The 25,534-nt window shown below is 33.6% G+C and overlaps 1 protein-coding gene across 1 annotated transcript in view; it reads right to left on the bottom strand.

Annotated features, from left to right (window-relative positions):
* Nucleotides 1-1,278: 1,278 nt before the first annotated feature.
* LOC149789701 (uncharacterized) overlaps nucleotides 1,279-25,534 on the bottom strand; it is a 45,170-nt gene continuing 20,914 nt past the window's right edge. Inside the window, exons 4-5 of the mRNA XM_089973097.1 lie at nucleotides 2,842-2,957; nucleotides 1,279-1,420 (exon numbers count right to left, since the gene is read on the bottom strand). Of these exons, the coding sequence (XP_089829223.1) occupies nucleotides 1,279-1,420; nucleotides 2,842-2,957 (258 nt within the window). The remainder of the gene's footprint in view (nucleotides 1,421-2,841; nucleotides 2,958-25,534) is intronic.

Below are 25,534 nucleotides of genomic sequence, written 5' to 3'. Positions count from 1 at the left end.
TGTTTCATTAACAAAGTTCCATGGAAATATACAGCTTGCTTCAGTTGTATTTTTTTAAGTCTGAATATATGCCAACTTTAGGAGAGGTACAAGCATACTTGTTGCTAATATAAGCGTAATTTGGGCATGCCATAATTAGAGCACACTGTATGAAAAATATATGTTTATTTCTTATACTAACCTGGCTCTGCAGATGACCAAAGTTCTTGGCACAAATTGCAAAATCCATGTGGATTAGGAACCAAAATACATCCACTAAATATAATGACAAATTAGTTTTATTCAACACTCTCTTTAACAAGTCTACATGTGCAACTTCTGCTGAATTATCGTGAAAGGGAAGTCATGATTAAATTCCACAATGAGCATGACGTACTCAATTCGAGTGCTATCTTACATTACTCTCGTATTCTTCCTTGAAAGTTTGTAAATTACTTTGTCCTCTCTCTGATCTGACTAGTTTTTTAAGTTTGAAAAGTCCCATCTGCTCTGACATTTTCCGTCATATAAAATCCACAAGTCGCACAGTACAGTTTATTTTACTCGACATTTTTTGCCATTTTGTTTAAACGTACAGGCTGGTTCACTACCTAACTGCCTTATCAATATATTACATTTGGAAAGATTATAGTGAAGAAACCCATCTGTTTTCTTGGAATGTGTCATATACAATTGCACTAAATAGAAAATAAGTAAATAGAAAATAAGTAAACCACAAGTACGTCAAAGACATCTTGCACTCTTAAACTATTATCATGGATGTGTTATTATTTTAATCATATTCTCATATTTATATACTATTTTGTATTTCTTTATAATCTTGTTAATTAATAATGTACCAAACAACGCAATCCATGTATAGGCTAGCTTAATTCGAAATCTGGTGACAAAAGCATAATGATTGGTATGAATTAGTCCATATCAGACCATCTTTAACACAGTGTATTCCGGGGGACAATAACAAAACATAGACTGAGTGAGTTGATGTATATACTAACGACCGCTAAATCATCAAGTGATTGATCCATTGCCAAGATTTATTTTCATGAAGCTTTGGTTACAAGGTAAGGGCGAGGAAACACCAAACTGTGTGCAGAAGGAACAATTATGATTTCTACGTAGCCAACAACTGTTTATGTCATCACCTGTAATGTGAAATAAAAATCGTCAACATTATATGTCAGAGATTCAGATTATATGAAACTAATGAAAATTCTGCATTCAATGTATTACAACTTGAAGGAAGAAAAATGAATAGCTAATGAAGCTAGTTACAAACTACAAACCGATCAGTTCAGGAGTAAGTTTTCCCTGCTTTTGGAACTCGTGCCATTTCTCCATCATATCAGGACGATTATCCTGCAAGAACTTCTCAGTCTTGAGGGAGTCCTTGTCGTCAATTAGCGTCTTTGGCCCCTTACTGAAAAGTAAGATACATGTATTGTACTGTACGTACAACTAACTGATCGTTAAGTTCCCGTACACTACTTGTACTACTGAAATAGCAAACTCAGCATCTTTGTTGTCAGATTAAGAATTGTCTGACTCTAATGTAACTCTTAATCATTAGACATCTCCCTCAGAAATTGTAAAGCATGACTGCTGCTCTCCCCATCAGGGTGGTGAAATCTGTCAGTTTCACTGAGCTAAGGACATGTGTCATTTTGTCACGCCCAGACACATCATCCTGACACAAGGCCAACCAGTCATATTATTAACCTCTTAATGCTGAACACCAAGTGAGGCAGATGCTAGTACTATGTTTTATACCTCTTTGGTATGACTCAGCTGGAGTTCAAACCCATGACCTCCCACATCCAAGGTGGTTTCTCTAACCAATTAAGTTACTCGAGTGGTCATGCTCGATAAGTATGTTCTAACCTCAGGAACCCAATTTATGTTTGTGATTTGATGCAAACGGCTGACACTTGGCTGAAACTTTCCTTATTCAACAATGATCAATGATGCACATGAAGGACTCAAATATTCACTCCCGATTTTCTTGTCTATACAGCTCCGTTTCCTTCAAATGTTTTGCTTGTCGAAGTGGATGAAACTTAAAGCCACTGGGAAATAGTCCAAAATATTAAGTTTCTTATACCGGAATGGTTACTGATCATCATCATAACAATGAGTCTAAAACACCTACTCAAAACATTTTAGATTATATTAGTAGTATTAATGGTCTAAATGATACGTGAATAAGCACATTTTGGCAATGAAGCTAAGAATAAAATTCATCCTGGCTAGTTCTCATAGTAGCAAAATATATTATTCTGTGTGTCCAGCATGCAATTAAATGCCTGTATGTAACTGTAATAATCTCTAATGCCTGTGATTATCTGTAATGCTTGTAAGTGTATACATGTACTTATCTATAATACTTGTAGATACATGTCTGTAATTGTCATCTTCGATCTAAGTTAACAACATAATATTATGGACTCTACGTAAAAAGCAATATGATTACAATCAGATCACCTCTGTCATACGTGAATATTCGACGGCGACCACTTATGAATTATGTTTTGGTCGCCTTTGAATTAGCCAATGAAGATGCAGGTTTCAGAACTTTTAAAGTGAATCAAATCATTTGACACACATTGATGCACTTTATCCATATCGCTCAGCCTCTCAAATGCAAAGATACAAGACATTATCTCACTGGCTTGTAACATTGGCAAATATGGGCATAACATAGATCACCAGAACATAACTCCTCAGTGGTTGATGTCAGAGATTCATGTACAACAGTGGAGATCTAATTTTAATGAGACTGAGTAAAAATAAATGTCATTTTGTTAAGAAAGAGAAAGAAGAGAAATAATGGTTTCTTTTCACCTGAAGAAAAGAGTTGTGCCCATTTCTTGCTGAACTTTAAGAAACAAATCCTGATCTTCAGTGGACATCTGAATTCTTGCCTGGTTTAAGTTTTCCTCAACACTACGTTGAATTGGCTGAAGACATGAGTGACGAAAAATAATTTAGATTTATATGACTCTTTTATCAGTTTGATATTTCGTATTCTGTACATTTTAATATTATTAGCTTCATTTGCATATGTATTAACATCACAAAATATTCATGTCTAAATAATGGTACTCTTGCTAATTTGACAAAAAAGAATCAATGCAAATGTGTAATATTACAAATGTTTAAGGCATGGCATGTATTTAATTTGACAAAGGCTTACCGAAATTAAATGTGTAATATTACAATTGTGTAATCTTACAAATGTGTAACCTTACAAACATGTATTGAATGTCTTGTATTTAATTTGACAAAGGCTTAATGCAAACGTGTCATCTCACAAATGTATAATCCTACAAATGGGCATTGCATGTCTTCTATTTTAATTGGACAGTACATAGTTAATCTTACAAATGTATATTGCCTGCCTTGCATTTAATTTTTCAAAGACTTACTTTAAATGTATATCTTACAAATGTGTATATAATGCCTTGTCCTTAATTTGACAAAGGCTTAATCTAAATCAGTCATCTTTCAAATGTGTCTTGCATGCATTGTATTTAAATTTGACAAATACTTAATGCAAATGTGCAGTCTTTCAAATGTGTATTGTACACCTTATATATAGATTGGACACCCATGGATAATGAAAATGAACGTTAAAGCATCATATTTTATTACATTATCTCAGTGTCATAAAATAAAAGCCTACATACACAATTATGACAAAACACATTGTGTTTGAAATTTCAAAAACAATCCACATAACCCTAGTTCTCTGTATTCAGAACCCATATATTTATGTTAAGATGGAATCCACTTCTACATGCACATATCATACAAATATGGATCAAGACAGTGACAGCTGCTGATGTCAGATGTCATCCAATTACAAATCGTTTGCTAATAAGAAATGAAGTTATCGGTCAATAGATAATGGCTTTGCATTACTTGTGATGTATATTCATTGTGCATAGTTTGGTGGCTTTTCTCCATGGTAATATGAGTATCTGTATTTTGTACTTGACCTTAGTCCCAAATAAAGTAAATGGTATACCTGACAAGGGACATTTATTTGTAAACAACATAATCCATGGATACTATTTCACAATGATTGTACATTGCATATTCAGATCATTACATATGTTGGTTTGAATCTGTGTCAAGACCTTTCATTTTTGACTTAGAAATTCTTAAACTTATTGTCGTTATTGAACGACTTAGAACAGAAACTAACCGCTGTATTATTGTCTAATAGCTTTATATATTAATGTTGTTTACTTAAAAATTACCAATTCCTACCTTAACATATGAAGTGGCATCAGACTTATTGTTCTGTACAAATTTTGGGTTGATTAATATTTTAAAAGTATTCATGCAAAATTACAAACTGCTCATTAATACTTGTTGGACCAAATTATTATTTGGAAATTACTGTATTCATTCAAGTACCTTTTGGATTATATTACTGTGTTTCATCAAGACTGTTAACATATAACCACATTCCACTTACTGGCATATTAGCAAATATGAGACTACAGGCACCTCAGCATATTCAATTTTGGAACTTATTTGAAGCACCACTGGCACTTGCATGGAATTGTATACACTACGAATAGTAATATCACTTTTCGACTATTTGGTATAGTATTCACAATTCTGTATTTTTTGTGTTCTCAGCAAATAATATGTTGATTTTTTGTTACTTAACTTAAGACGGTATGATCTTAACACACTGTAACAGTACATCAGTGAAACAAGCAATATAGTGGAGTAGTCTTCATTAGTGTAAAATTATAATTTATTATATATGGCTACCCCATGAATTTCAGGTGTATCTGTATATATATATATATATATATATATATATATATATATATATATATATATGGTCAGTTTCTTTACAAGTCCCCAGCTTTTGTAAATTTACATCAGGACTCATATATGTGGTACCTTCCACGCAAGTAGAAAATAAATACCAGTACAATTTATAAAACATGCTTAAAAGGCCAGTGTGACAAGAAAAGCAAATGCATAATAATAATAATAATAATAATGAGGACCTTGTATAGCGCCTAATCTTTAGAAGATCTAAGCGCTTTACAATATTACACAACACATATAACATAAAAACGTACATAATGATATGATTACAAAAACAAACACCATGAAATAAGAGAACCTAAAAACATGCTGAGAATAGTTAAGGTAGGAAACATTATTAGGTCTCTAAGTCTGTCTTGCAGTCGGAAAAAGCTACTATGTTGCATGGAAAGACGAGAAAATTGTTAATAACGGAATATTATTTAATAACATGGATAAGACACAACTGTTCTGTGTAACTCGCAAGAAACAGCAATGCGACGTAAAAGTAACATGTCCAAAAAGTTGCAGATAATTAGTTAAAAACAATTGAGAAGTGGATAGTGTTGACCAAAATTGAATGCAGTACAGTTTTAGCCATAAAGCATTATAAATGGAATAAGTACCTTTTTGGGATTCTAATTTACGCATGTGAAACTGGATTTATTTTATGGGATTCAAAACAGTATTTATAATTGATTTCTTATTTGATGGGAGATAGGGATATGTCAAAGGAGAAATGTACAGATAGCATAATGCGTACAACCTGTAAGATAGTTTTAATTCACTGAAATCCGAGAATAATTAGTGACAATGAATACGTTTTTACTGTCAGTTTATGTAGTCAGCCATGATGAGACTCTAGCAGTCAACTCAGCAACCAGCCTAAAAAGTCAGCAGTTGATATGGTAACATTCAGCAGCAGTGAGGCTGTACAAAATAAGAGGCTTGAAATGATCGGTTCAGCTGAGTAAAGGTTGTAAAGCAAGATCCATGATTTCAGGAAAATGAGTGAAGTAATAGGGTTAACTGCTGTCATGTAAATGAGATAATCAAGAAAACAAGTTGTAACTTAGTGTAATCAAAATAAATAAAACTAATTGGTGTGAGGGGAAAATGGGCAGTTTTAGCTACATAATGATGTTGTTTGTTTTTATTTGCATTTACCTGGCTGCTCCATCTCAAAATACTTGAATTACTACCCAAATAAAACATTTTAAATAAAAAAAAAAAAAGAAAAGCAATGGAAATTAGTAGATCAGGAAAGCCTTTTGTACCTCAGTTCAAGTAAAATTAAGAAAAGTAACTCAGCTTGAGGAAGGACAGTTTAATATCTTATGTTTTTGTACCACTATACATTAATACTACCGTGTTTCAATCATTACCATATCAAAGGTCCAAACTTTTCATGTGAATATTTTAAAATCTAACTCAAATAGCAATACAATTCGATTTTGCTTCTAACGAAGTATATATATTTCTCTCTACTACCACTTTTTGGATCAGATCATTGCAATAAACATTTTTAGCATTTCTTAAAATATTTAGCACAAAGGATATACCATATTTAAGTTGGCCATAATTTCAATCACAATGCATATACACAATATATAAGTGGAATATTCTTCATTAGAGTAAACTTCATTCAATAGCAGGATTCTGAATTTTCCAAATTTGAGAATTAATGCTTTGCAGGAACACAAGTCTTGATATGCAAGTGTTTTGACAAGGGGGTCACAGCGCATTCACACACAAGAAGGTAGTGACTGACGAATTTATTTGGGGAAAGGGCAAATTTCATTTGATCTGAGATATTTAACTTTCTTTTGATCTCACCTTAATTACATTTTATTTCTTATAATGTAATGAGTATAATGCATTGTTATCTTGCTATAAATCTGAACAATGTATTTTGTTTGCTATTGTCTGATGTAATTAGCTTTTAAAATGTGTCGGCCCTCTACCTCAGAAATTTAAATTGCCGGTCATTAATATAATTGATTTATAAAATGGTAAATATCACAATATGTATAGAAAAACTGTAGCACGAACCTTAGTCATCTACTCAAATCTACAAGGAGGCATCGTAATGTGATTGGTAGACGTCTGCATACACATACATATTATACCACAGTCTTTTATTTTGCACTTTTTTGCTATCATTTGTGAGGCATTACATGTAACAGAAAAGTATGTTTAGGACTGACACAAGTTCAATTTATGGAAGGAAGCCAAATAGCTGTGTTCAATCTATCTAAACCTTTCATATACTCATTGAATGTTCCAGGCTAATTACGTGAAAGAAATGGAAATCACTATTAGGACAGTTTTCCGCAATGTCAGCACAATGAACATACTATCCCCCTACCTACCTTTACTCAAGAATGCATTATCAATAGCCCTTTATACATATCATATATATGTACACTTTTGTTTTGATGCTTCTTTAATTCATCATGTACCGGTACAAATATCATATCATTCTACCAGAGATATCATTATAACATGTTGTAATTTGTATAATTGTAGGTGTAGTAGTATCAATTAAATAACAATTCTAGTATGTTCCGGTCATTTTTACTAGTCATTAATTTCAGATCGGACTATCGCCTGTTGATCCATAACACTGTCAACATATTGGCGTTCAAATCAAATTGAAGCTCTCAAAAGCAAGCAAGCAGACGGAGTGATCACTATCCTTTATGGTTAAAACAACAGGACGTGTCAGTAAAAGCTGTGTATGTCTCCAATGTACACCATGTCTAGTCCAATATTTTTAAAACAAACTGAACAAAGGAATAGGATAAATCTGTACCCATGTGTTCAGGGAGATTTATATCCAAAATTTAAGAAATTGCTAATAATACTTAAAACGGTGAACTACATTAGATATGTTGCATTAAAACATAGACTTGATGATACACATACTGAAAATTTGATAAGAATTGAAAGCTAAGTTTACTTAATGTTTTTAATTATAATTTTTCAGTCATTCCACAGACGCGGGTTAATTAAAAAACCCTTTTTTAAATACACTTTTGAATCTATTTTATTGTTGATGAGAACTTTAGGTGATCTCTCAGAACGTTTGACAGGGTTAAAATATAATATCCTTTCTGTAAATTAGCAACTTTGTTGGTAAAGTGTTTGCTTGACAATCTGCTATAAAGTTTTGTGGTGCACATTATTTTCTTAGAAGAGCAAATAAAATATGCATCCGATTTAAATGAAGTCTTTAAATTTACCCTTAAATCTATAATATTAAGCCCCGCAGATGCCACAAATAGCAGTAGCACTATCAGACAATTATAAAATATACCCTGAAATTTTCAATATTAACCTCTTCAGATGCCACAACTAGCAGTATCATTAACAGACAATCATAAAATACACACTGAAATTGTGGCAAGCTTTCTCACATACCCACACTGGCCGAATGCGAGACTCGAACCTATGCAGTCTGAGGTGAGATGGCAGTGATCCGTAATGGGGAGCGCTTTAGACCACTCGGACACTCGGGGCCCTCTCTCTCTCTCTCTCTCTCTCTCTCTCTCTCTCTCTCTCTCTCTCTCTCTATATATATATATATATATATATATATATATATATATATATGACAATACATACAAACAACATTAAGTTGTAACAAAAATCTATATAAGGTAGAGTCTAAAGACTTAAAGAATGATCTGAATCTAGTATGGAAAAGTCTGAGCTATATAAAACAATTGATGCATGGTAGACAGGGGAGGTAACTTTCAGATGAATATCTGTTTTATAATCCAATGTTAAATGGAAGACATATACAGTTTCTTTTGCCAAGACATTTGGACAATAAAAGACAAACCACCTACAGCAAATAAAATTGATATGAACATCTGTAGCAATCAGAATATATATATATATATATATATATATATATATATATATATATATATATATATATATATATATATATATATATATAGGAAAGCAAAGCCACAAGAAGGAAATATATAAGGTAATTCGTGTGACTGGATAAAGGGAAGTGTTATCCACCTAACTATGAGGTAGGTGCATTTACATGGATGTTACATCTAAATAAAAAAACCAAATACCCTAAATACCAACCAAATAAAATGTATAAATAAAACAATAGAAAAGCAATGGAAATAAGTGTATCAGGAGTGCAATGTGAGTACCTCAAGTCAAGCAAAAGTAAGAAATGTAACTCGAGGTGTGTTTAATGCATTTAAGTTTTATTACCACAATAATTTTTACTACTACTGTGTTTCAGTCAAGTCTCCACCGAAACACTTTTGGTCCCATTACCAAATTAAAGGTCCACAATTTCATGTGACTATTTTAAACTCCAACCCATAAACTCAGCAATCTTTATCCATCTTTATATCACCAAGTATAGATTTTTCTCAGTACAACCATTTTTGTTTCCAATGCATTAAGCACAAGATGAACTTTCAGTGTTTCTTAAGACGTTGAGCTAAACAGATATACAAGTATTAACTTGACCATATTATCAGTCACAATGCATAACAGTGTTTTTCAATCAAATCCATTTCATGACATCAGGGATGAAATATATAACTTGTTAACAATGTTTTCATTCATGTCCATACAAAGAGTCATTTGTATTCATCTCGACAAATAATCATTTGAATTCAATAAGTTGAAGAAAAAAAAACTCAGCCCAAAGTGTTCACAACATTATACAGCTTAAAGTACCAGATGTTAAAGCAAATGTGTAAAATCCGAACAGTCACAATATAACACTTCTCTGCTTGAAATCAGGCCACAATTAGCATTTTCTATAAACAATCATTATCAGATGGAAAATAACCTTCTTGAATGATCTAATGAGCATTGTTTATTTACAATATAACAGCCTATAAAATTCACTTCGGAATCTCCAAAACCATGACCAAAATCAGCATATTTACACCTTGTTTACCTGAATAATAATCATGTTAATATGCTCATACACATAATGAAGCTGTTCTTAGTTGATTACAAAATTAAATAAAACAAAAAAAAAAGGAAAAGAGTCTATCAGGTCAGGCAGAAATTAACTCGGGTTTGAACAAGATCAAGTCCAGCAAAAAATGTTAGATTACAATAGCACGTCATGAAATAAAACATTTAAAACTAACAAACAATTGAATTAAATATACATAACACGAATCCATCCGGCAAAAGAACAGAGTAGTAAAATACATACAACAATTGCAACACCACATCATAGGGACCAAGCAACAAAATTTGTACCTTCGGGCTCCAGAACAATTCATGATTTAAAATCAAGTAAACTCAGGGAACCCAGCAAAACACAATCACGCGTGAATTGAATATAATATGGACCTAGAGACCTATTTTGGATTAGCCAAATAACAAAAGATGATAATGGAGAAAACATAAATCTCCAAATAAAAGCTCCATTATTTTGTTTCCTAATTATTTTCATTTTATATATAAAATAGCCAATCATCAAAAACATACAGGTATAAACAAACATAAAAGCCTGTAATTTTAGAAAACATGAAGGGGCATCTCATAAAGCTCTATGTGATGAGATGGGGATGCGTGGTATCCTCACATAATGGGGCTACCTAGCCATAAATCTGAAATGGAAACCTCATCTACGAAATTGCATAATTAAATTTTAGAACCAACTTATTTCTCGTCACAAAAGAAGATGCACTTTTCCTGTGAATTTCGAGTTTAGAGATTGGGACTTTAAATATTATCTCTTTTTAGGTATTAAATTGTCTCAGATTATTAACTGTTTAGAAATGGGCCAATTCATTGTATGAAACTGTTCAAACTGGATAAATACCTGATAAGTTATTATACATATCAACTAACAGACCTCAAATTAGATTTGTTCTGCAACTAACTGAGCTGCCTTCTCTGAATACAGTTATTATTATTATTATTATTATTATTATTATTATTATTATTATTATTATTATTATTATATGTGTGAAATTTGTATTTCTGTGTTTTATGACATAACTTGTAAATTCCAAAGAGATTACTTCTGTTCGTATCATCATGAGAAACTAAATATGATAAGTTGCTAATCTGTAGTCATTCAAATCCTTTTACTAGCTTTAAGTTCTGGAAAGTCTAAAAATCCTGACTATTTTCCAGATCAAAAAGGCTACAATAAAAAGGACCTCCAAACACAAATTATACCTGAAGTAACACTTTATTTTGTTTTATTTAAAACCAACTACATATTATAAGAAATATTTCGATGTAAACTCATGTCAATGTTACTTTCAAATAAGATATTGCAATATATTTAAGATGGCTGTCCAGGCTTCTTGATTGATTGATTACTTGGATTTACGTCGCATGCACCCAAAATGACTTGTCGACGGGTTTATTCCCGCACAGTGAGATGCTTTATATTCCTGGGTAAAGGAATTAGTGCCACATCCCTCATATGTTTATGTGCTCAAGGAGCACTGTTAACTGAGCTGTCAGGTCGTATGACTATATGTCCCTAACGATCTAAATGAAGGGTTTTCATGAGTGGGAATGGGCCCAACACACACACATTTTAACAAAGAGTTGATTGCAGTTCGTTATGGACTGTACTAAGTGTCGACAGAAGCAGTAGGTAACGCCCGTTGCGATTGGTCGCAAAGATTACGTCACATTGGGTCACCTAGCTTTCATGCGGGCATTGCACGCTTATTCGTGTCCGACTGAGGCAAGGGAGGATGTGACCCGGAAGGCAGGCGACCATCTGCAGGTAGGAGTCCGTTCATTCCAGGGTACTGGTCTAAATGGATGTACTTGCACGAAGTTTGAGTTTTGGTTATTGTGTCCGAAATTGTTCTAAAGATGGGCTAGGTTGCATTGGATAGAACAATGTGTGCTGCTTTAGTGTTAGTATGAATTGTATTACAGAAGTCGGTCGCAATATTACCTTGGCTGTCGTTCACGTTAGGGCTAGGTAGAAAGCAGAGAAGAAGAATTTTGTTATAATTTTTTTTAGATATTTTTTATGTTGATTTTTAAGGATATATTTCGGATTTAAGAAGACACGAACCGTTGCTGTTCAGGTCCCTAGGGATGTATCAATAGTGACCGTCTGTCTATGTATATTAATCTGCTTTCAGAGTGTTTGGATGGGTTATGTATGTTTAACAGGTTGTTAGTTTTGAGCCAGAGGGACACCCTTGCTGAGTATTCAAGTCCCTCATGTCATGTCAAAGGTGCCCATCAGCTAGTCGAAATATTTAGAAAGAGAGGTCGGGTTGTTTATTTTATGGTTTTAGGGTGTTTTATATTTTTCCTTTTAGCTTGGATGTGTCTAGGAATTAAAATATGTTTTGGTAGGTCAGATTTATGTTGGGGTTGTTATTTTTAAGGAAATCTGGATATGTGGTAAGGGATTCAATTTTTGAGGGGGGGGGGGCTTTTTGAAATTCCATTCTAGCTACCTGCTATTTTGAGCAGCTATTGGATATACGTGGCAGGTCTTCAATGGTTTTGCAGTGATAGCAACTGATATTATCAGTTCTAATACTCTTGCCATTTGTGGTTAATATAGTGTATTGTTATGCTTTGGGCTTCTGTTATGCTATATCTGAGTGGGGCAGGGATAGGGTTTTCTAATATTTTGTTTGCGAATTTTTCAGCTAGCTCATTACCAGGGATTCCTATATAGAAGAGTATCCACATGAATTCAGCTATCTGATCTGCTGTGGATACGTCTTAAGCATACATAAACCTCTGGCCAGGAACTGCTCTCTTGATTTGGTGCTGACAGGTTTGATAGATTATACTACACTAAGTTAGTCGCTGATGATAACTGCTTTTGTAGCAGGCGAGTAGAGGTGATCTGTTAATTGATTGAGGTATCGGTGGAGCATTTCCCGTCTTCTTATTTTAAGTGGCAGTTCACCGGTGAACACTTGAAGTTCGTCCAGTGATGATGATGGTAGAGTGCCAGTGAAAGCAAATAATGCTTTACCATGGATGTTATCCAGTTTGTTCAGTAACGTTTGTTTCGCTGAGTTGTAAACTTAGCATCCATAATCTAGCTTCGAACTTATAAGTGATCTATATATGGGTAATCGTGTTTCTTGATTTGATCCCCAGGTGGTCCCTTTATGATTTTTTAAGAGATTAATATCTTTATTGCAATTTCGAATTAGTTGTTCAATCAGGTGTTTCCAAGTTAGATGATTATCGAAGAACATACCTAGGAATTTTACTACCTTAGCATAATTGATTAACTGGTTTTGAATATAGATGCTGGAATAAATTATCTGGTTATTGCATTTAGAGGAGAAGATTATTTCTACCATTTTTTCATGTGAGATCTTAAAACCCAATTTATCTGCCCATCTCCCTATGTTATCTAGGTTTTTCTGGATTTATTTGACTACTTGATTGCTAGCGGGATTTCCCGCCCTCCGGATGCCGCAGTCATCAGCGAATTGGGAAATGTTAACCCGTTTTGTCGCTAGGATGAGGTCGAGGTAGTTAATCATGATGTTGAATAATGAATGACTGAATACACTCCCATGGGGGGTACCATTTTCAAGGGGGTATTCTTTTGAGGTGGTGTTTTCTACTCTAGTGATTATTCTGCAACTTGTTAGGAAGTTATCGATCCAGTTAAACATATGTCCAGTAATTCCTATGTGGTTGAGTTTTTCAATCAATCATTTGGTCCAGACAAGATCAAACGCTTTTTCAAGGTCCAGGAAGACTCCTGTAAGTTGCCTGTCTGATTTTCTTTTGGATTTGAAAGCTAGTTTGATATCCGCTTCTAGTCTTAAAAGTTGATATATGGTGGAGCACTTGTCATGGAAGCCACATTGGTTTCGATAGGAGTTTGTTACTTTCTAGGTGGTGTTTTAATCTGTTGGCTAGGATTGTTTCCATCATTTTACATATGTTATTAGTGACGGAGATAGTGCGAGTTAATATTATTAGGGTCTTTACCTCGTTTATGGATGGGATGACAATAGTCTGTTTCCAGGTGAGTGGTAGTTTTCCACTTTGCCAAATTTGGTTGAGCAGTTTTATAATGGTTGTTGCAATGTTGTTTGGAAGATTTTTGTACATGATATTTCCAACTTAATCTTTCCCAGGTTAGGTTTCTTTTTCAGACATTAGTACAATTTTCCATTTGTATTGGGTGATTCCGGAATTTGAATATGAGTTCGTGAATCCTAGGTCTTTAAAGAGGTTAAGAAGTTTGGTTTCAGCTTTCAGTCTGTGTTCTTGGAAGTTCCGAATGTGGTTGGTATTATTGCTCATGGCAGAGAAATGGTTAGAAAGTAGATCAGCTTTGTCATGGATGGTTTGTAGCATTTTTCGGTTTAGGTGTCATGCTAACCCTTTACCTCACATAGGACAGTTACCCAGTGCAGTGAGCTATAAATAGAAAACCTGTTTTCTAGTCGACTCCATACTCATAGATCTGCTTGTTAACAGTTAAGAGTATATTTACGTTTAACAGTAATTTTAATCATCTTATATTGTTGGTACACATCTATCATGTGTGGAAAAATTGAAGAGTAAAGTTTGATTGTTATAGCTGTGTAATTATTTTACAGGGAAGAATTTTGCATGTGCTTTAACATCTTGAGAGAACTTGTTCACCCTCAAGTCAGCGAAGCCGCGTGAACAACCGTAACTGCCATTTATATAATCAAAATTTACAAGTTTTTTTTTGTCCGCGTCTGCATCACTAAGACATCTGAATTTGATAATTTATAAAAAAACTAATTGCTGCCTAAATCAATATCAGAGCCTTTACCTAAGTTATTTAAGCTCTCATATTTGTGATTCTAATCGCAATAACTTTGTAAGTACAGAACTCCATTTTGGATAGTGAAGATTACGACCCAGTTACTTTAAATAGCAGATTTCGACCAGAGCATACACAGTGACCACGTGATCTGATATAATTGTCATTTGCAGAAATAAATGTAGCATTTAATAGGGGCTTTTCCCCGAAAGTGGCGCAACGAAAACCTGCTTAAAATGGATGATGTTTACAGCAGGCGTCAAGGGGCACTTTCATGCAAACGGAGTAGAGGCGTCCAAATTCGCTTGTATGAGGTATTTAGACATTGTGGTTAGAACTTTACACACTTGTAACATTGGCAAACTGTATAGTCATTGGGGTTAGAAACTAACATACTTACAACATGTCTTTATGTCTTTTACATTTTTACTGAGTATAAAAGGAACTGTCAATGATTTGTTTCTTCTGGCAGCAGACAATAATAATAATAATAATAATAATAATAATAATAATAATAATAAAAATAATAATAATAATAATAAACACTGTAAGTTGTGTTATGTTGTGACAAGTGTGGGATGAATATTATTTTCTTTAAATTATTCAATTCAAGTGATTATTTTTTGCTACAAATATAAAAGCGTCATAATAAAACTCTGGGATAAAGATAATCACTGGATGTTACGATAACTTCAAACCTGGAGTAATATTTATGTGATTCAACAAGAAACTGATGAACATTACTTTGCTGACTATATGATACACCATCATCTTTCAATTTTGATCTCACTGGGACTTGAACTCAGTTTCATGCAGGACTTGTATTACTAGTACTTGTGCTTTTAATTCTTGGTTATTTTTTTAATTTAATTTGCAATATCATAAGTTCTTTCTTCTCATTTTTCACTTTGTATTCTAGGAAAATAAATTATTTGTTACATTTTACAAAGTCTGTTGTTTTCACTCTTTTGTGTCACTTATTTTAAGATGATAGACTCGAAACATAAAATTGGGTTCTCGTCCGTAGGATACAAATTTTACTAAAATATTTCAAAAAACTTTGTTTTTAAAATTTAAATTCCCCTAGTTTTAAGAATTTTTTAAATCACAGGTAATTGTTCACATTTTATACATCTTTAGTGAAATCATCAAGGTTTTTACAATATCATCAAAAGTGGAGATCTTTATTTCAGATCACACCCAGCAGCAGTTAGACTGTTTGAAAAAGGATGAATTGCTTCAACTTGACAGAAAATATAATCTTTCTGAGACAAAAACTTCTTTAACGAAGCAAGAAAAAATATTTTGGTTCAAAATTTGGTGGAAAGGAATGCTTTGGATAGAATTGATTTGGTTTCGATCATTAAGTATATATCATACACTAACATAAACGTAACATAATTAAAATAAAGATACAATAAGGAATTAGAGTTAAGAAAGCTTGAACTTCAGAAAAACAAAATTGATCGGAACAAATTCTTGGATAAATGCATTCACTGGAATTTATACTGGATTCAAACCTGGAATAATATGTATGTGATTCAGCAAGAGACTGTTGACATATCAGCACTCTGCTGACTATAACATACATCATCGCCTTACAAGTTTGATCTCATCGGGAAATGAATTCCGTTTCATTGAGGATATTTGTTTCTAGGACCTGTCTTTTTAGATCTTGGATTATTTTTGGATTTGATCTGCAATATCTTAAGTTTATTTTTCTAATTTTTCTCTTTGTATTCATTGGATATAAATTATTTGTTAAATTTTACAAAGCTTGTTATTTTCACTATTTTATGTTACTTATTATAAGAGCAAAGGCTCATACAATTTTGTATTAACATGTAATTATATTTCTGTCTTTATGACTGAACTTGTAAATTCCAGACCAATACTTATTTTAATATGTTCATGACAAAATGAACGAGTAGATACCTATTGGTAGAGTCAGTTGTGTAGCTTGAAGTTCTGAAAAGTCTAAAAATCATGAATACTTTTCAAGATCGGAGAGTTTATATTACAAATACATACTAAAACAATCTATACTGGAAGTAACACTGGAGTTTTGTTTCAAATTGCCATTCAGATGCAAAACAAGTGTCATTCAAAGGACTGCTGCTTTCCTGACCAAAAGTAATTTAAAGGAAACCAGGATAATATCACCTGACAACCATACTGGATTTAAAATTGGCAACAGTTTTATTTATAACCAACTAAATATCATATGACATCTTTTATTGTAAACACTTGTCAATGATGCCTTCAATTAAGGTGTGTGTGTGTGTGATTTGGATTTTTAACGTAGCTTTATCAATTTGTCAGTCATATAGTTATGATATCTGCATTGTGACAGTTTATAGTGATGTCTAGCACTGGGGCATCATCGTCCATTCAAATTATCCTGACACCAAGCTGACCAGTCCTAAGAATAACCTCTTAATGCTGAGCGCCAAACGAGGTAGATGTCAGTACCAATTTTTTAAGTGTTTGGTATGACTCGGCCGATGATCGAACCCACAACCTCCCACACTTTCAAATAGTAAACTTCCAAGAAACATGTAAGAATAGATACAAGAAGAGTGAAACATGAGCAATCAAAGAATTCAGGTGTTAAGACATAGAAGAAGGTGGTAATTAAGAGACTGGGGATGAAAATCAGTCTACAAAGGAAGGAGTTTCAAGTGCAGCAGGGAAAAGCAAGAATCTGCAAGAGTTGACAAAAGCAACACAGAGAAGAAAGTTCAAAAATAAATTCCGTTGTTTTTGGTAAGCTGTATGAGGTTATACAAGAAGAGATAAATAAACAAACCGCTAATTTAACACACAGTTCTCGTGCACACTCGTAAAAACTAACATACAGCAGGTTTGATAATGGTCACAAAGTAAACAACGTTACCCAGTTGGGTCACAAGGTGAAAGGCAGAGCCATGCAATATGTTCTGTTCTATTTGTGTTGATCCTTCTCATTTCAAACGTGAATGTCCAAAAACCAGAACAGGTATGATATAAAGCCCAGAACAGTTAAAACCATCAAACACAGCTCCTAATTAAGAGCATTCAGCACAGCAAAGTGTTTAAATTAATGATAAATGACTCCATTGGCCAAAAGATAGTCCGGGTTTTAAAGGAAAATGGCATGACTTGTTATCAAATTCAGATATTGTCCAATGAACATACATTAATATAGCTGTCAATATACCTGTTAGTAGAGGTATACCAAAGTCAAAGGGCATACATGTTGAGGGTTTGTAGACGGAGTCACAATTATATTTGTAGTAGATATTGGTGCTGAGAAAACTGTTCTAGCTGAACATGTATAAAAGAAAAGAGCAGAGTCTGAAAGACCAGAATTGAGGAGCAAAGGATGTATTGTACATTCAGCAGGAGAACCTCTTCCGGATTATGAGAAGTATAAATTCAACTTAGAACTACACACTGTCAAAATGGATGAAGTAGTAATAGTTGCTGAAAACGAAGATGAAGTTTTCCTTGGCACTGATGCACCGAAAGGATCGAATCAGAAGCAAGCAGACATTTTGAATGAGAATAAAATGTTCCTTGATGGCAAAGAGATAAAGTGTCTACATATTGTTAACAATCAAATCAAACGTGTTTGTTAGGCTGATCACATCATGCCTAGTTTGAGTGAAAAGATTGTATATGTTTATTGATCGCCATAATACCGATGACCAGAAAGGTGAATGTGATGTTTTTATTGAACCAACACTGCTTTATGAAAACAATATCCACTTTGTGATGGTTTCCAGTCTTGCGAATATTAATGTTACTGTTATGTATATTCAATTGCTGTCTGTTAGTTTTAATTTTTGTTTTATTCCATTACATGTTTTTGTAATGTAACATTGTTTGATGGACTTGACCTTATCCAAAATTGAGTTCATTTCTGTTTGACCTGACTATTTTCTTTATTTTTTATTACTTTAGACAACTAATAATAGCTTCATTATTCTCTATGTGTACGAGCTCATTGACTGAATTATTATTGAAGTAAATAAGAGGCATAAACATGTTGACCAGGGTCAGGATTGTGGGGATCCCCAAGTGATTTTAATAGGTCATTGTATTGTTAAGTTAACAAGGCTCATTGGATCATGCAAGAAAGTTTTTTCCATTGAGTAATGGATGATATTAGAAAATACTAATTTGTGATCTGAGGTCAAATATAACTATGCTTTTACAAGCTCCTCATTAACATCTAGCACTTTAAGTTGTATTATGTTGTGACCAGTTTGGGCTGAATTTTATTTTCTTCAAAATTGCTGAATTCAAGTGACTATTTTCTCTGGAAATACTAAAATGCTCTGGCAACATTCTGGAATAAAGACATTCGTTTGAATTTATACTGAATTCAAAAATGAATGATATTCTCTGATTCAGCAATAGACTACTGACACATCAGTACCTTGCAGGCTATAACAGACACGACGTCGCCTTCATTTTTATCTCTTCGGGACTTGAACTGAATTCTATTCAGGACATTGTATTACTAGGACTTGTGTCCTTAATTCTTGGATTATTTTTGGATTTAATTCGCAATACTGTAATTCTATTGTGTTCATGTTTCACTTTGTATTGTAGGAAAATAAATTTTTTGATAAATTTTACAAAGATTTTTGTCATAACTCTTTTTTGTTCCGTATTTTAAGAGGATAGACTCGTAACACCACGTCTACCATAAAAGTAGGTGTCGTGAATAATTTCCTGTCATCATTCTCACTGATAAGGTATGCATCTCCCATGTTAGCAGTTCCAGGCTGCTCTAACGGAAATTGTATGGAAAAATGGGAAACAGCCTGGAAATGGGTGGATATACAAAAGAGTATATATGGGTTTGGCTAGCTAGGATTAGTTAATAATATAAGTTATGTTTTAGGAAAAAGAATCTTTGGAGAGCTTATCCGAGTTGTGATTGAAAAAAAAGTAGATACATTTGTATTGATGGAATTTTGGTCCTTTAACAGTCCTGAGTTTGGAACACTCATTACTAAAATTAGCACCTGATTCTTTGATGTGGAACTGAAAGCACATGGCTCAAACACAAGTTCCACCTGGATGCTTTTTCTGTGCCAAGAGTAACTGAATGCCTTGATGCAGTTAGAGGTGCAAGATTTTTTGGTACGTTATATCTTACATAAGGATACTTTTAAATGCCAGATTAGGGACAAATATATCTCTAAGACTACGTTTGTAACTAAGCATGGTTTATTTTTGAACTTAAGTTATGTCACTGGGTTTGACTAACAGTCCTGCAGCTTTCAATGAGTGGTAGAGATTGCATTTAAAGGAATGCAGTAGTTTTGCTGTATCGTCTATTTAGATGATATCATAGTGTATGGAACTACTTTCTGGAAACACATGCAAAGACACAAAGGCATATTGCAACATATACAGATGTCCAATTTGAAACTGAGACCTAATGTTTCAAAAATGCTCCAATGGAAGGATCTAGACAATGTGACTGAAACTCCATCCGTTCTTGGATACCTTTACTTACTACAGACACTTTATTTGAGCTTTTTCAAAGATAGCCAAGTCATTGTTTGACTTCACCAAGAATGACAGCCAATTGGAATGGACAAAAAAGTGCCAAGTATCTTTCAGTTGCTTGAAAGGGGTTTTACCAGGCTTGGAAGTCATGTCTGTTCCAGAAGATGAAGGAACTTTTGTCCTTGACACAGACGCATGTGATGCTGGAAGAGCAGTCCTGTCCAGATTTATAATGGCTAAGAAATTGTCACGGCTTATGCAAGTCGGTCAGTGAACAAGTCTGAATAAAACTGCTGGCATTGCATTAGAAGAGTCAATCCTGTTCCAGATCCAGCTCAGGGACAACAGTACTATCTTATTCAAATAAAATGATGGACAAGGTGGGCATTGTCATCGCTGGCTTTAGCAGAGCAATAGGTGGGCCGTATGTGTGTTAAGAGATGGGCTACAAGATTCAGCCAAGGCATCACGAGAAGTAGCTTTAATTTGCATATAGCAAAGATTACCTGCCCATTTGAAAGTTTAGTGATATGAAATTTTCATTATATTTGTTTCTACTGGTGTAATTGAGACTTGAGTTAAGAAGCAAAGTTTTATTTTGTCTATTTTACTATGATTTTCACCACTGTGGCAGTATAATCAAATAAGATGATAGTTTAAATTATTTTTAATTCTTAAGCATACTGTTTAATTACATATTTACATATGTTATTGCTGAGTTTGATTAAATTCTTTTTGCAGTAAAACTGATGAACCTAAAATCAGAGTTTGGTTATTCAACTAATTTTATGATACGTATGCACACATGCATTCACTTGATTGCACTACAATTACAAATAACTACATACATCCACAATGCTGACAGTCACTTTATACACATTCTACCAAAGGGCATCACATTATTGGTGATTTGCAAACACAGTGCAATTTTAATTAATTACTCAGTTACACCAATTACATTGCAAGTGAACACAAGTCTGCGACACACATATATAACTCTGGTTCCTGTGTTCCTTGGAATATATGTTACCTCCATGTATACCTGCTGTAAAAGTGTGACATAGACTTAGCTAATTAATATTGATTGGATATCAGTATAAGCATTTCACCATGCAGGAACACGATAAACAAAAGAGACACAGTGATATTAAGATAACTGGTTCTCATATTCTTTATATCATTCGCTGTATAGCCATGTTGTTATTGTTATAGGGGTTAACGCCACTTTTCAGCACAATATAGGCTATACATGGCAGCCAGAGTAAATGGTGGAGGAAGAACGATCGAAAACCCTGGAAAGAATCATCAGCCCACGAGAAGCGACTGGCGAGCTTTCTCATGTTCCCATATTGGGGATTAAGCCCAAGACTCGAGCAAACGCAGACAGAGATAACGGTGGACGCTTTAGGCCACTCAGCCACGTGGGACCCAGTTTAGCCATATCATTTGTACCACACTTTACCTCTCTCCTGGGGCCATGGGTAGCTGAGTCAGGTATAATGCTCTCACCTTTACAGATCACTCACACATTTCACCTCTGCATAAATTGGTTTTGGCTCAGTCATTTAATTTAGGGTGTGAAAAAGCTTGTTGTTAGCGTTCCATGGTATTCCTCCACCAAATATACTGGCCAGCAAGTATATGCTATCATTAGTGAAAAATAGTGTTAAAACCCACAAACCAAACCAATCATGTCTTCCTCTAATCCGATCCCCCAGGTCCTGTACTTGGGTTCCTGGCTAATGGCTCATCTGAAACACCATGCAGTTATTTTACAAAGCAGGTTAGCATGAAACAGAGGGTGATTAAAAGCCAAATGGTGCATAAGAAAACAAACAGCAAGCATGTTATAAAATGCATGATTAGTATGGTTTTTATTTTTGATGAATAAAATGGTTAAAACATGTATCGGTTGCAAACAAAACCCTATCTATAGTATACATTGTGTGATCCGCTTATTACATATACAAACAATGATATATTCGACAAAAAGCATGCACTTATTTTTTAATAAAGCAAAACGAATGCATGTTTTTACGCATCAACAAGTAAATATTATTGGCAGGCAAAAATCAAGTCACACTTTAAAAAGTATGTACAGAAATATTTTGCAGTATTTCTTTCCATACTGTTTGTTTCAACCATGCCATGTCTGTCTTCAATTTGTTGATCACATTTTATGAAAGGTATATTTCTACAGCAATTAGGCCGAGTAATGATTATAATGTTTTCAGATATCTGTGCTCATTACAGCATTTAAAAAGCGTCCAGAAATAACAACCAAGGATTTATGAATGCCATGTCCAATAAAATGTGTCCGCAAATGGATATGCAATATAACAGTCACATGATAATGGCCAAATTACAATGGATTTCAAGTAATATATCATGAAGGAAGTCAATTCATGTATGTGGTGATTAAATATGATAAGACCATATATATATTAACCAAAGATGGGGTGATATATTGTAATGGGCAGGAAATCGAGCTTATAATATTTGTTTAAAACAGTTACAAATATATTTCATTGGTTGCACATCTTTCTGTGGTAAAGCAGCATGAGTGGTAGTACTAATACTGGTGTCTCTACTTCAGAGACGGAGTTACGACATCGCAGCAAGGTGGGTGGGTGTTGCCAACATTGATGGACAATATTCATAAATACCCACGGTTATTCAACACCAAATGACGATTGGTATATTTCATATTCCCATACAAACTGATAAAAAATCACAATGTTATTCTGCCATGAATGCGTATATAACTTTCCTGGGTATTAGCCTCCTTTCTAATATTTGCACATTTGGAATACTCCCGTCGTTATCTCGCATAATAGTAAGAGGCTGCTTACGACATCACTCATTTTAAAGCTAAAATAATCATTCGTACGGCAAATTTAGACCATTGAGGAATACATTTGTTGTAGGCACACTTATCTAACACTCTGGGGTATATAAGTTTTCAATTACTATTTTTTAATTTATGTGTAGTTTTGTTGCTATCGGTAGCAGATTACAGTTGCTCCTGCAAGCGCGGTAGCAAAATGTTCACCTGGGGTTGCTACCCAGCAAACGGCAGAATGTTCCCTACCCAGCGCAGAATTCTGCAGAATTCCCCGAGAGGTATAAAAGACTTGTCAGCGTCTACTAGGACCTGTTCGGGTTTCCTAGGGTCACGTTAAGACCTACGTATGTCTAGAAAGAGCGTGGGAAAATCTCGTACTATTATTTTACTACGAATACTATATAAGGTAAGACGCGAAGAAAAGGTAACTATTTCATTTATTATTTTGCACGAATCAAAATTCATAGCTACTTTACAATATGTACATGAATAAAGTTGCAAAGAAATCAATGTTTCTTTTATAGAAAATTTTGGATAGATTTGAAACCTTTATATATATTGTATTCATTGTGAAGTTTTAAATCAGCAACTTCAGCTTAAATATATGTTTGCCAGTTAAATAGTATTCAGTCAGTAGTTTTACGATTATGTGATGTCAAGTCAAGTGTTTCTTGCAAATCTTGTTCAAATAATGATGTATAATACAATTCAATATAAATAGGAAATATAATAATAATAATAATAACAATACGTGCAGGTTTCAATATGGAACAAATGAGTGTTTCTTAAGGCTCTTTTCTAAATTATTTGTTATATTGTAAAGCTGTCGAGTTTTTCTCAAGGCTTTGTACATATGATGTTAATTATTTTTGTTACAGCCATATAGTGTTTCTCAAGGCTCTGTTTGAAATTAACCTATATGAATTTAATGAAAGGTTTGCCAATATTCTAAAAGCTCTATCATTAAAGAATACTTTTAATATAACATCTGAACATTAAACTTTGACATTGATAAATGTTATTATCAACTTCAATCATAAAACATGTTACTTAAATTACTTATGTTTGTCTAAATGCACACAACCACTGTGGTACAAAATCGATGAGTTATTACTTGGAAGTGATTCACCTGTTCTTTTAGTCTTGAAATTTGAATGCCACATAAGTTTGTGAATGTCAATAAACCAGACGAAACTTGAATTTGAGTCTGCATTTCATCCCTAGTCCCATTCTTATTGTAAGGGTTCCACACTTCATCAGAGAATCTGAGACTTCTTAGAGAAAATGTCTAAGTTTAACTGCGCCTTTACTCAAATGAGAGTTAATATGCCATAGAGAACATAGTGAGTCATTGAATGGTCACTGGAAGTTTATGGTACAACAATATCACAAAGTTATATACACACATACAGTATGTGAGTATGTACTCATCTACTCGAATCAAATTTTCTATCTCTAGACTTTTATGACCACTAAACGCGTGGACAATTGCTTTCAAAATTTGATTATTCATTATAGTTTTGTTGTAATTTCTAAATCAGAAATTATCAAAACTTGAGTAGAATACATATTCATGGTTAGGAATTTTGGCGTAAGCTAGTTTTGTCTGTGACACCATTTTCAAGTCTTCACTGCTCTTAAAATTCAAAAGACATTTAGCTGTTACAATCATTATATTTGAGAAATGGTAATAATCCTGTAGCAATTTAAAATAGAAACATATAGCTAAAAAAGGATGTTTTGTAATAACTACAGTCTTATTAGCATTTCTAACAAAAATCAGCACCTCAGCAGCACGCTTCAGGAAGTCTCAAAATTAATATACTTCATTTATTTCTCAAAATCAAGTAAAACATAGAACACTTCATTTTATATGACCAATAAAAAACATAAATGGAATAAAACCATAACATTACATTGTTTGTTAACTGATGCTACTCAACAGCTTCAAACTTTAAATAATTGAAACAAACTTTACAAACATATTGTCATGCTTGTATCGAATATCCATTCATATGAGACATACAAAACATTAAACAAATATTCAAAAACTTAAAAATTGAAATACATTTAAGTGACAACATATTTAAAATGTCAGCCATGTTGGCCATATTGGATGTCATCTTGACCTAGTTTTCCTATTGCACTAACTAAATATGATAATAAGTCTTCTTTTGAAAACATTATATGAATATAACTTTATGTTTACGATAAGTAGCAAGAACAATATTTTAACAATTGCTTCATTGGGGCCATACTGTGTGACAGAAAAGGACACGTTTTATTCTGGACAAAGTACTCGTCGCAAGAGATAGCGATGACAAGATTTTCAAGATGGCCAACATATTCAGGGTCAGATCATCACCAATTTATTTAGGACCAAGTATAGATAACATTGAGTTTTCTGGTATAAAACCACATGTATATGTCACTTTTCACTTGGAAGTAGTAATGAGAAGATTGTCAAGATTCTACCATGATGACAATGCTGAATATCTTTTCCAGTTAGTATCACATGATTATGTTTTGAAATATTCTCTCCGTGTGATGAATCTAGCTTTTCTACCTTGCTG

The sequence above is a fragment of the Sinohyriopsis cumingii genome, chromosome 10 (assembly GCF_028554795.1).
Source record: "Sinohyriopsis cumingii isolate HCF-2022 chromosome 10, ASM2855479v2, whole genome shotgun sequence".
In the NCBI taxonomy this organism is placed as follows: domain Eukaryota; kingdom Metazoa; phylum Mollusca; class Bivalvia; order Unionida; family Unionidae; genus Sinohyriopsis; species Sinohyriopsis cumingii.
This window is presented reverse-complemented; position numbering and strand designations above follow the sequence as displayed.